Below are 13,487 nucleotides of genomic sequence, written 5' to 3'. Positions count from 1 at the left end.
TTCCTATTTGGAACCAGTCTGTTGTTCCATGTCCAGTCCTAACTGTTGCTTCCTGACCTGCATACAAATTTCTCAAGAGGCAGATCAGGTGGTCTGGAACTCCAGTACTTTGGCCACCTCATGGGAAGAGTTGACTCATTGGAAAAGACTCTGATGCTGGGAGGGATTGGGGGCAGGAGGAGAAGGGGACGACAGAGAATGAGATGGCTGGATGGCATCACTGACTCGATGGACGTGAGTCTGGGTGAACTCCGGGAGTTGGTGATGGACAGGGAGGCCTGGCGTGCTGCGATTCATGGGGTCGCAAAGAGTCGGACACGACTGAGTGACTGATCTGATCTGAACATATTACCATATCTTCATGGTTGATATTATGAATATACACTTATTTTAGCTAGCAGTATTCTATTAGTTTTATTTACAGATTCACTTGCAGGCAATATTCCAAAGCTGTTTTAAATTTTCCAAGTTGATGGTGGGTTCCTTGGTCCTTTGGGTTTTGAAAAACGATTTGCAAAACCTGGGAACAAAAATAAAACTGAATGAAAAAAGATCTCTTATATAGAAATGAACGCTTTTTCTTTTGAGTATATTGTAATATGTGGAAATATATGGATTTTTTTTTCCTAAAAGGTTAGCATCTTTGATCAATTTAGTAATAGATTATAAAAGCATTCTAGTAATTACATTAGTGCTTAAATGATGACAATAAAATTCTAATGACACCTTAAATTTGTGGAACACTTACAAATTTAATAATGGTAATGATTAGATGGTTATAATAGCCTTTAGTAATTCAATATTTTTTTCTCCAATATTGAGATAATATTGACATATGTATGTTTACATGTGACATATGTATGTTTAAGGTATATGAATATGATTTGTTACACATAAATACTGTGAAATGATTAGCACATTAAGGTTAACACCTCCATCGCCTCACATCATCTCCATCTTGTTTGTCTGATGAGTTTTTAAGATTTTTCTCTTTGATTTAAGATTTTTCTTTTAACAGCTTTCAAATATATAATACAGCACTGCCCGTGTTTGATCCCTGGGTCAGGAAGATTCCCCTGGAGAAAGGAATGGCATCATCTCTAGATTACTTATAATACCTTATATAATGTAAATGCTGTATAAACAGTTGCTGGTGTATGGCAATAAGACAGTTGATGGAGGGCTTCCCTGGTGGCTCAGTGGTAAGGAATCTGCCTGCCAATGCAGGAGATACGGGTTCGATCCCTGATCCGGGAAGATCCCACATGCCACAGAGCAACTCAACCCATTGTTGCTTTCAGTAGCTAATTCATATCTGACTCTGCTACCCCGTGGACTGCAGCAAGCCAGGCTTCCCTGTCCTTCACTATCTCTTGGAGCTTGCTCAAACTGATGTCCTTTGAATTGGTGATGCCATCCAACCATCTCATGCTCTGTCACCCCCTTCTCCTCCTACCCTCAATCTTTCCTAGCATCAGGGTCTTTTCCAATGAGTCAGCTCTTCACTAAGCCCTTGTTGTAAAGTCGGCCATGAGCTATTGAAGTGGTGTGTCTGATTGAGAGAAAAGAAGAAAGCAAGGAACATTTATGTTTCAGGCAAAGTTTGGTGCTTTCTCCATAGGTTATAAAATATCCTATATGAACTTTTTAACTAAATGATTTAATAAGAATAATAACTGTTTTCTAAATATAACGTATTAAACCTTAGAGTTAATGTAATCCAAGTAAAAATTTTAAAACACAAGAAACAGATCCAGAGATTCTAGTTAAATACTTTGCCTTGGTGAGATAGGGACCATAACCCCAGTTGTGGCAGAGATTGCTACCTGTCCACCCAAATTTTTCTTTGTTTCTTCTTCAGGAATAGAATAGTATATGGGAAACTTATCTGCCCAGCATTATTGCATTTTCTGGGTGTCTTTTATAGTTTGGATGTAGCACATGCATAGCATAATGTTGCCTCTTCCAGGTTAGTGCTTTAAGTCCTAAAGAGGAGGCCACACGTCTTCAACATTTTTCTCTCTTCTTGCCACCTACAGTATGAATGCGGCTGCAACAGTTTTGATCATTCAGATAAGGACAATACCATGGAGCAACAGTTCCCCAGGGTGTGGTCCCCGGGACTACTGGAGGTCCCCCAGACCTTTTCAGGGGGTCTGCTTTTTGGTTTTTAGTAGTAATATCCTATACCATTTACTATACATCTTACAAAAAAACTATATAATATTACCTTAAATAGTATGAATTTGTGTTATATAAATAGTAGAATGCTTAATACAAAATTATTTTAAATTTATAATTTATATTAAAGAGCAACTGGGCAAACAGTTCCTTTAAACTGTCAGAATTGTGCTTCACCTTCTGCTGTCGAATGAGTTTAATAAGATTAAATAGTAGCATCATCTGCTGTTTTCATCACACTTGCGTATTTCTTATAACTTTGCTTAGATATGAATTAGAGTATTAATAGTATTTCAGAATTTCTGCCTGTGGCTTTCACATTCATTTATTACATGCCAACATGATCATTTGGTACCTAGTTTTATTTTCCACATATGCTAGGCAATTCAGGCCTATGTAACATGTAAGAGGAAGATGAAAATAAAAAGATAAATGGCATGAAAAAGAATATAAACATAAGGACTTATACATGTAACCTTAAATCATATTAATGTTGTATCTCTTATACTACAAATGAATAATTAAGGTAAACGTTTTTTTAACTCTACTGGAAAGTAACACACATACCAAAATTCAAAAAGGAGCTGGAGTTTTTTGACCGAGCAGTCTCTGCAGGCTTGTTTGGTGGGGAAGAATTACAGATACCTAGAATCAAAAGAAAAAATTGTAAGGGAAGAATGAATATAGACTCAGACAACATAATTGTTGAGATTAAATGTTTCCTCCAAATTAATTAATACTTCTAGATAAACATCACATGTAACAAAATATAAATGCTTACAAATGAGTTCATACTACAATTTTCTCATTCTTGTGTGCATTTTTTTTTAAGTTTTCTTCGCAAACATTGTATGGTAAACCCAATACTAAAGAGAATCACCAAAATATTCAAGAATATGATCTATTTTATTGTGAATGTACTTTCTATGGGGTTTACATTTTGGTTTTCAACTGCATCTTACTTTGCATTCTGATCACTCTTAAGTACATTTTTAAATAATTTGTTCTCCACATTAGCTCATCTATGGCAAGTCTGTAGTTTTTCTTCCACCATCTTCTACTCTGGAATATCTTTATTCACTTTCCAACCAACATTTTTCCTATTTTGGATGTTTCTAGTTAGGTCTAGAATATTCCAAAAAGCACTGTTATGTTGCTTTGTTTTGCTATTTTAGCTCCATATAGGTAGACTTAGAAATGCATTTCTCTTCCTATCACATTAATATATTCATATATCAATATCTACCCAATTCTGAAAACAATCCAATGAAAACATGGTCCGTATTTTGCACAAATACTGTCTTATCACCAAAAAAAGATAATTTCAGGCTTGTATGAACTTTCTAGGAAACAGTACATAATTGGGGAGCAATCGCTAAATATACACCTTTATTTGTTCTCATCATTTTCAGAATATAGTGTGAGGACTGCATATATGTTTGTACACACAAAAAATTCTAGAAAGCCCTCACACTTCCTGGAGCTACATCAGTATGAATCACTAGCTGCTGCTGCTGCTGCTGCTAAGTCACTTCAGTCGTGTCCAACTCTGTGCGACCCCATAGACGGCAGCCCACCAGGCTCCCCCGTCCCTGGGATTCTCCAGGCAAGAACACTGGAGTGGGTTGCCATTTTCTTCTCCAATGCATGAAAGTGAAAAGTGAAAGTGAAGTCACTCAGTCGTGTCTGACTCGTAGCAACCCCATGGACTGCAGCCTACCAGGCTTCTCCATCCATGGGATTTTCCAGGCAAGAGTACTGGAGTGGGGTGCCATTGCCTTCTCCGATGAATCACTAGAGTATATCATGAATTTCAGTCAGATTCAAGTAAAATACTTATTGAATAACTACTAGTGCTAAGAATTAGACTAGCCACTGATGATGGAGACATGGATAACAAGTGGGTGAAGGTGAGAAAGTTCAGGAGATAGCTATCATCCCTATATTGCACATGAGCTGAGAGTTGTAGACATCCTTCAGAAAGAAAACAATTGTCCCCAAAGGGAAAATTGGCGTTTTATAACTGGAGACAAAAATTTTGCATATATATAGTGAACTACTATTTTGCTTATAGCTTGTCATGGATACTTTTATGCTTCCTGCCCAGCATTAATTCCTTCTTCTGATAATTGAATTTTACTTTAAGAAATCACCCCTTTCCAATGTTCACCTCCCATATCTCTTGTGTAACTAATCTACCCATAGATCAGAGAGCTGATTTATGACCAGGGCTATCAGTTGGTACTTTGCCATGGTCACCAGTTGTTTAGATCTGACCTCATTCTCTATTGGTCAGTGTCTATGTGTAACAATTGTTAAATATAAGGCATGACACTATCCTCTTAATCCAAGCATTAAATATACTGGCGATAATTGGTTTAGGTTTGACCAAGACAAGCAGGCCTAACAACACTAGTCGTCCATCAAGCTGTGGTTTGAGCAACCAGGAAGGAGCTCAGTTTTTTTATCATAAGCCTGAAATCACATGGTAAAAGCCTGCCTGAGTATTCTAACAGACAGAAACAAAGTTGGGAGATATGGAATAAGAGATTAGGCCCTAATTATATCATTTGAACTCTTGGTCATAAGTCAATAAATTCCTCTTTTCTGCTTAAACTAGCTTAAGTTGGGTTTTCTGTCACTTGCAAGTAAAGGATTTCTCAGCAACTAAAGTTTCCCTCCAAAAGTAGCATTGGATATCATAGCTGACATCTTCAACTCTTGTCACCAGCAGCCATAAAGTGAAAGTGAAGTCGCTCAGTCGTGTCCAACTCTTTGCGACCCCATGGACTGTAGCCTACCAGGCTCCTCCCTCCATGGGATTCTCCAGGCAAGAGTACTGGAGTGGGTTGCCATTCTTTTTCAAAAAACAGATTTTGTAACATATCTGTCTAAAACTCTTCTGTGACTTCCTATTGGGTCATTAACATGACCTATAAGGGTTTATTTTCTGCTTTTTTTAAGAGAAAGAAAATGATGTTTCGTGAAAGTGAAGTCGCTCAGTCGTGTCCAACTCTCTGCGACCCCATGGATTGTAGCCTACCAGGCTTCCCTGTCCATGGGATTTTCCGGGCAAGAGTACTGGAGTGGGTTGCCATTTCCTTCTCCAGGGGATCTTCCTGACCCAGAGATCGAACCCAGGTCTCTCACATTGAAGAAAACGATGTTTCGTAAGCTAAGCTAATCAAATCAGTCTTTGGCTAACTGTTCAATTTACGCATGTTTTTGCTTTTTGCCATTTTATTTCTTATGCTTTCTATTATAATTTTCTCTTGAAATGTTTTAATTCTCTTTTGACTGACTTCAGAAGAAAAACTATATTTTCTAATCATGCTTTCCTGAATTTGCCTGCAATCAGGAGATCCAGGTTTGATCCCTGGGGCAGGAAGCTTCGCTGGAGAAGGGAACCCACTCTTGCCTGGAGAATTCCATAGACAGAGGAGCCTGGAAGGCTACATACAATCCATGAGATTGAAAAGAGTTGGACATGACTAAGCAACTAACACTTTCATACTATGATTTCCTCTTGAAATGTTTAAATTCTCTTTTGACTGACTTTAGAGGAAAGAGTATATTTTCCAATCATGCTTTATTATAGGTAGGAAATTAGTTCACTTCAGAGATCAAGTGTGGTAGCAATAAAAGCAGACTAGCACAAGCTTATGGACAGGGAGATAAGAGTGAAAACTCAGAAGAGTAATATTCAGCTATAAACCTTCTTACTTAGCTAACACCTTACATCCAAGTTTTCTCAGTGCTCTTTGTCCCTCCCCAAAATACCAGTATAGCTGTTTAATCCTTGATGATTAACCCTATGGATCAAGTTTGTAAAAAATATACCACCATATACTTTGTAGTTATAAATAGGATTTTGAAGATAACCAGTTTCCCATAGTTTCAGGAGTCAGGGTTTTGTTTTTATTACAATATAGGAAAAACAGTAAGCAACAGACTTTTATTGCTAATAATATTTGGTAAAAATGGAAATGTGTCAATACTTTGCTTATTTCATTAAATCAACACATTTGTTTCACAATATGCTTTGCTGTGACTACTTTCAAAGAAAATACATCTGAGGTTAGACTGCTGGGAGGTTTAAATAACACAGTAATGACAGCATTTTAGGATGTATAGAAAGTGCCAAACATCATACTTACTATTATTTTATTATTATTCCTATGAATCACACAGAGACTTTTCCCTCCCCTTACTCCCTACCCAGTATTTTAGCATTGTGGAGCCTAACAACAGTGCAAGGCCTGGAGGTGACTATTCTGATATATAGGCCCTTAGCAAGGTTCTGTTTAAGAATAATACTGTTAATTATTTTTCCCAGTGGTTGTATAAGGAAAAATTATATATACTGAAAGTGGTATGTGAAGTGAAAGAAAGTGAAGTCGCTCAGTCATGTCCGACTCTTTGCGACCCTGATGGACTGTAGCCCACCAGTCTCCTCAGTCCATGGAATTTTCCAGGCGAGAATGCTGAAGTAGGTTGCCATTTCCTTCTCCAGGGGATCTTCCCCACCCAGGGATTGAACCCGGGTCTCCCGCATTGCAGAAAGTGGTATATATATATTCTAAAAATAAGTAACTTACTCTTTTTCACGTTTCGTAAAATTTTCAAACTCTACAAAAATGAAGAAAAGGAAAAGGTTAGTTTTTTCCCTGTGAAATCCAAACACTTTAATCAACTAGAAATATAGACTTCAGTCAAGAGGATTAATTTCTTTAAAAATGGATATCAGAATACACAAAGTTATTTTTCTATCATGCCATTTTTAACTCAATGCCAAGTCTCTACTTATCTTGCTGTTTAGAAATAATACTATTATTCTGTCATGAAAAAATACGGAGTTTCTACTTTTCTTCTTTATTTTTTAAACTATTTTATGTACTGATTTATTAATTTATGTGGCTGCACTGGATCTTCATTTGCTGCGTGACAGCTATCTCTAGTTGTGGTGCATGGGCTCCACAACTGCAGTGGCTTCTCTTGTTTGGAAGCATGGGCTGTAGGCACACAGACTCAGGAGTTGCAGCTCGTGGGCTCTAGAGTGCAGGCGCAGTAGTTGTGGTACACAGGCTTAATTGCCCCTCAGCATATGGAATCTTCCCAGACCAGGGAAGGAACCCGTGTCCCCTGCAGGTCTTAACCTCCATGTCTTAACCACTGGACCACCTGGGAAGTCCCCTACTTCTCTTCTTTATTAAGTGACCGTTCCAGGACCCACAGTGGCTTCTGAAGATAGCTGTGATACATTCCCAGTCCCATTCTAGTCAAAAAATTTGCCAGTCATATTCTGTACTCGATTTACTGAGATTCTCTTCATACAATTAACCATGCTACTTCCTTCTCCGTCCTTTAAGCAAACCCATATCTTCTGCCTCCTTGATGGTGGAGTCTCTAACTTATCTCTTCTAAAATTCTACCCAGATCTCTTCTTTTCTTCACATTTCCTCAGGGTGTATGTTTTTCCACTCTGTTCCACAGTATATTATTTTTTTGATAATTTTCATTTTATTTCTCATATAGGTATTATATTCTAATAATTAACTATACTCTTTTCAAGGACATTTAGATGTCCTTTATGACATTTCTATTTTTCTAACACTTAACAGAGATGTAATCTATATAATAGATATTTTAAAATTTCTTTTTGAAAAATTTTATTTAGATTTTTAAATATAGATTATTTGTAATTCAAAATATCCTAGTGAAAATGCTCTCATCTTTGTTCTCCATCTTTTTCTTCTGCTTTGTTGGTGTATGTTTCTTTTCATAAACCAATATCATGCCATTTTAATTATTTGGGCTTTATAATATTTTAATACCTGATAAGACTACCCTTCTTTCACTGCTTTTATTTATTTATTTATTTTGCTGTTTCCTGACTATTCTGGCTCTTTCCCCACACATATAAACTTTGGAATCAGTTTGTCTAGTTTCAGGGGGAAAGAAGTTGATAGTTTTGGGAGGCATGCTCTAAGGTGCTTTTTTGTTTTTTTGTTTTTTTTAATTTTTGGCTTCCCTCTATTAATTTTGATTGCTGTGAGACTAACAATCAATATTAGTGAAGATATTTAGTCTAATTTTTTCATCTTAATGCTGGAGGGTTGGAGTGATAAGGGTTAGGACACCTCTGGTATATTCCCATAAACTCCTATCTTTTTTACCTTACTCCTTGTAAAATTCTTTCCAGGAGGTTTCAGTGTCTGTTTTGAAGATGTTGAATTTTCCATGGTGTTAGGACAGCTCGTAGAAGAAGTCTCTACAGGTTGAGCCTGTGTACCTAAAAAACAAAATGTTTTGTTGCATAGCTTCTTAAGACTTCAGATTACATACAGGTATATATTCAGTAATTCTTAGCTTGATTTTTCTGTACATTATTTTTGCAATAGATTATGCATTTTTAAAATTTATTGTCTTTATCTTATTTAATCATTCTTTGTACCTTTTCCATTTAGGTCCTATTTTATGGTCTCATTTTATGGTCTCATTTTTCTATAAATTTTGAGAGAGTACTGTCACTTACAATCTTCATCAGCAAGAAGGAAGGACTCTAAGGTTCTCTCTGGCAGTGGAGGTGGTGGGGAAGAAGAACGATCTTGTTGTAGATCTATGAAAAAAAATATACAAAAAAAAAAAAACCTATCAATTGAAAGTCCTAAGTTAAGCTTGTATTTTGAGACAAATGTATGATATTGCTTATTTGTGGAATAAAAAAAATGGTACAAATGAACTTATTCACTAAACAGAAATGGAGTCACAGATGTAGAAAACAAATTTATGGTCACTAAAGGGGAAGGGGGGAGGGATAAATTGGGAGATTTGGATTTATATATACACACTGATATAAAATAGATAACTAATAAGAACCTACTTTATAGCACAAGGAAATCTACCCAATACTCTGTAATGGCCAATATGGAAAAGAATCTAAAAAAGAGTGAATCTATGTATATGTATAACTGATTCACTTTGCTGTACACCTGAAACTAACAACACTGTAAATCAACTAAGCTCCAATAAAAAGTATTAAAAAATCCCTTTTTGGTTTTATATTATTTTTCCAATTTTTCAATATTAACCTGTAACAGCCAAATATAAAATTATCTGAACAATGACTGGAGCCTCAAAATTTTTGTTATTGTAGCTCTTTAGTCAGTGAACCTATGCTTTATCACAAATTTAATAGCTGATTTATAAAAGTACTCTTCCAAAGAATTTGAACCTGACTTTAGTCAAGCTTCTAGTCTTACTATAATTTTGCAGGGAATCCTAGAGATAGAGGAACATGTTAAATAAAACCATGAGGAAACAAACAGCCAAATTTGGAATATTAACAGTCTTAAGGACATGCCCTTCAACAAGTAAATGGCAAGAGACAACATAAAAAAAGAAGTTACAAACTTTAAAAGGCTTAACACACATATAAAACAAATGCAAGATGTAGACTTTGTTTGAATCCAGCTTCGGATAAATCAACTGTAAAACATTGTTTGAAAAAAAAAAACACATGCTTGAGACAATTCAGGAAAATGAACAAAGTCTGGATATTAGATAATATTAAGCAATTATTAATTTTATTAGTGTGATTAATGCTATTATCGTAGGTTTAAATGTATGTTTGAATATTTCTGTGATTTGATTGTTGTTGTTTAGTTGCTAAGTTGTGTCCGATTCTTTGGGACCCCATGGACTGTAACCCACCAGGCTCCTCTGTGGAATTTCCCAAGCAAGAGTACTGAAGTGAGTTGCCGTTTCCTTCTCTAGAGGATCTTCCTGACCCAGGGATTAAACCTGTGACTCCTGCATTACAGACAGATTCTTTACCACTCAGCCACCTGAAAGCCCATTTCCGTGATAAAGAATTTTAAATAATGGAGCTATTTTCCCACAACATAAGTCCTAAAGATACAAATGGTGTTCTATTGATGTATGCTCCTCATTGTACAGCACTAAGTATAATTTTATACTCTATTAATGTCTTTTGAAAATGAATACATGGTTAAGTGCTAAAGTTTTATCTGTCTTTGGTCATTGGGTTTTTTAGGTCTCAAGACTTATCTATAAAGCAGGTTCTCTTGTTTATTGCTTGTTTCCTGGGTAATATGCAAAAATTAAATATCAATGCAGTACTTCCATCACCGAATACAGTCACTGGCAAATAGTAGGCATTTAATAAATATTTGATAACTACTCTAAAGTAGCTTATCACTTTCCAGTTTGATTTTAGGAAGTATTATGAGAACTATAACTTTCAGATAACAATATCCTGCCAAATACCATCCCAAAATACCATTTTCACCTTAATGCTCCCCTGATAAAGAACCTACAGTGCTTATTACTTATTAAATCTAAATTCTTCTGCCAAATTTTATGTGTGATAAAATACACATAACAATATTTGCCGTTAATGACATTTAGTACATTCATATTGATGTGCAAATATCACTGCAGTCTGGTTACAAAATTTTAATCTTCTGAAAAGAAACTACACGCCCATTTGGTAATCACTTCCCATTACCCCCAGATTAGATGGGCAACCACAAATCTGCTTTCTCTCTATATAGATGTGTTTGTTCTGGATATATCATCTGCATATCCTTTAAGTCCTTCAGAACTTTCCCACATTATCTATCCAGATTTATTTTCCTTATTTCCCTAAAATAGAACCTCTGTTGCAATTAAATTAACCTACTTACAGTTTCCTTACAGTTTATGATCTGTACCCATCATGCTTATTTTTACCTTTGAGTCACTGTTACTCTGATCTCTGCTCCTAGAATTCACTCTTTTTTCTTCTATCAATAATTTTCAATTTCTTTTCTCTACTCAATGAAACCTTCCCTAACCACTCCAATGATGCCTTTTTTTTTCCCCCAGACTCCTGGTGATTAGAATCGATGCCATATAGATAACTTAATAGTTGCAATGAGTATTAATTCTGTCTACCCAGTTTGAGTACATATATAATCATTAAGCAACCCACTCCAGTCTTCTTGCCTGAAGAATCCCATGGACAGAGGAGCCTGGTGGGTTACAGTCCATGGGATCACAAGAGTCGGACACGACTGAGTGACTAACACTGTAATCATTGAGCAAGTGCTCTTTCTTATATATCCTGCCTATTCTAACATTGGATAAGGCACACCGAACTTTAAATGTTCATTTAATAATTACCTAATGAAAATTATAATAGGTAACATTTAATGAGGGGCTTCCCTGAAAACATTTAATGAGAACTTATTTGATAACCACTGTGCTAAAAGCTTTATACTTCTTTTTTCTCACTAAATCCTCACAAAAATCCTCTTAGAAGGAAAGTTCTATTATCCTCATTTTATCAATGAGAAAAATCACAGTCCATGGAGTCGCAAAGAGTTGGACATGACTTAGCAACTGAACAACAGCAATATATAACTTAAACAAGGTCATAGATTTTGATAACTGTTGGTAGGCCGGGGATTTGAATGAAAGTCTACCTGACTCCAAAGCCCATGCTTTTTAACGTCTATGTTATACTACTTATTTATATATTTGAATAATATGTTAATATGAATGAATATGTTAAGGGTAACTACTACCTGTCATAATACATGTAAAATACCTATCAGTGTTCAATAACTGTTGGCTGTTGGTGGTATTATTCATTGTGTAAAACAAGTAAGAAAGTACTGGAGAGGCAACAGCAAGTTAAAAACCTAAGTGGTCAGAAATAGTTTTTCAGAATGACAGTGTTAACAATGATAAAACCAGTAAAATGGAACTGCTGCAAAGTTTTAAGAAGTTGTATCTGAAATAGTTGGGTTGTATATCAAGGAGGAGAATTCTAAAATCCTGTTTTCCTCTTACCCTTCACAAAACAAAACTACTAGGCTAGGAAAACCAGAAGTAAATCAATGAGTAGTGGAAGCTATTATGGAAACCATGCCATCTCCTGAGGTGAATTACTCTAAACTTAATGAGCCATTCTTGTACAAATTGTTACGGCTAAATGTCACCTAAAGCCAAAGAAAATAAATGTTTTACCTGATTTTGGACTCCGGGGTTTTACACTCTGGAAGAAAAAAAAAAAGTGAAAGAACAACATGTACACAAATCTATAAACTCTAGGCAATAAATAGCATTTAAAAAAATTATATTTCTATACCGAGTTATGAAATGTTTCCCTATTTTTCCTAATTTATAAATATGCTGAATGAGTTGTGAAGAATCAGCTACTCTTACAGTGATTTTTTTTTTATATGTCATGACTTTTGGTTCTAAATTGATCCCTTCTGTACTTATTTCCTCCTACTCAGAACATTTCCCTGAAAATTTAATTTAAGTTTAGGTTGTTGCAATTGAAATTACTTCATGATGCTGGAATAGAGGGATTGTTCTTTTTTACCCTTGGACTTGTTAAGATAAAGACCACTAGCAGTAACAGTAACAGTTACTAGTACATTAAAAGTGTAATTTAAAAGGTAGAGAATATTTTTACCACCACTGCAACTGTAGGTATGTTTAAATGTTTTAGATAATTACTCTTCTGATCTCTGAAAGGTTAAGATAGTTGGTTCATCATAGAATTGTACACAAATGCATAACAGATTGTTGAAAGTGTAGGTTTTTCTTCTAGAACCAGATAACACAATTCCAGAAGGTTTATATTAAATAATATAGACATCTGTTATTTTTTAAAAACTGCTGTCTATAATATGGTATCACAGCTAACAAGAAACTGCCTACCAGATGACTACTATGAACAAGCAATCTATTTATGAAACAATATTTTTGCCTTGATTGTGCTTTATGAATAAGGTCAAATGTTTACTCTTTCACTAAATCTTCCTTGATCACTTCCAACCTGAAGGGATCTCTCACTCTTTCAAACCTTAAGAGCTTTCATATGGCGTTGATTATATTTGTCTTGTTATAATAAATCCAGACAAAAATAGACTTTGTATACACATGCTATATCTCTACTGCTAAACTTCAAATTTCTTAAGGACAATAACTGTATATTACACATCTTTTTATTCCCCACATTCTCTACCACATTGTTTTATAAAAAGTATCCGCTCAATATTTACTAACCGATAGATGTTAAAAATATATAAAGACAAGACCACAGTCTGTTGAATCTTAGTGAGTAGAGTCAGAAAAAATAGTTATTGAACTTGCTTGGTCTGCTGCTGCTGCTGCTGCTAAGTCGCTTCAGTTGTGTCCGACTCTGTGCGTGCGACCCCATAGACGGCAGCCCACCAGGCTCCTCCGTCCCTGGGATTCTCCAGGCAAGAACACTGGAGTGGGTTGCC

At 35.6% G+C, this 13,487-nt stretch overlaps 1 protein-coding gene across 1 annotated transcript in view; it reads right to left on the bottom strand.

Moving 5' to 3' along the window:
- Nucleotides 1-273: 273 nt before the first annotated feature.
- PTPN22 (protein tyrosine phosphatase, non-receptor type 22 (lymphoid)) overlaps nucleotides 274-13,487 on the bottom strand; it is a 57,024-nt gene continuing 43,810 nt past the window's right edge. Inside the window, exons 16-21 of the mRNA XM_010830781.1 lie at nucleotides 12,217-12,244; nucleotides 8,717-8,800; nucleotides 8,358-8,473; nucleotides 6,780-6,810; nucleotides 2,749-2,826; nucleotides 274-520 (exon numbers count right to left, since the gene is read on the bottom strand). Coding sequence (XP_010829083.1) covers nucleotides 456-520; nucleotides 2,749-2,826; nucleotides 6,780-6,810; nucleotides 8,358-8,473; nucleotides 8,717-8,800; nucleotides 12,217-12,244 — 402 coding nt within the window. The 3' untranslated portion in view covers nucleotides 274-455. The remainder of the gene's footprint in view (nucleotides 521-2,748; nucleotides 2,827-6,779; nucleotides 6,811-8,357; nucleotides 8,474-8,716; nucleotides 8,801-12,216; nucleotides 12,245-13,487) is intronic.

Source organism: Bison bison, unplaced genomic scaffold (genome assembly GCF_000754665.1).
Source record: "Bison bison bison isolate TAMUID 2011002044 unplaced genomic scaffold, Bison_UMD1.0 scf7180017864519, whole genome shotgun sequence".
Lineage (NCBI taxonomy): Eukaryota > Metazoa > Chordata > Mammalia > Artiodactyla > Bovidae > Bison > Bison bison.
This window is presented reverse-complemented; position numbering and strand designations above follow the sequence as displayed.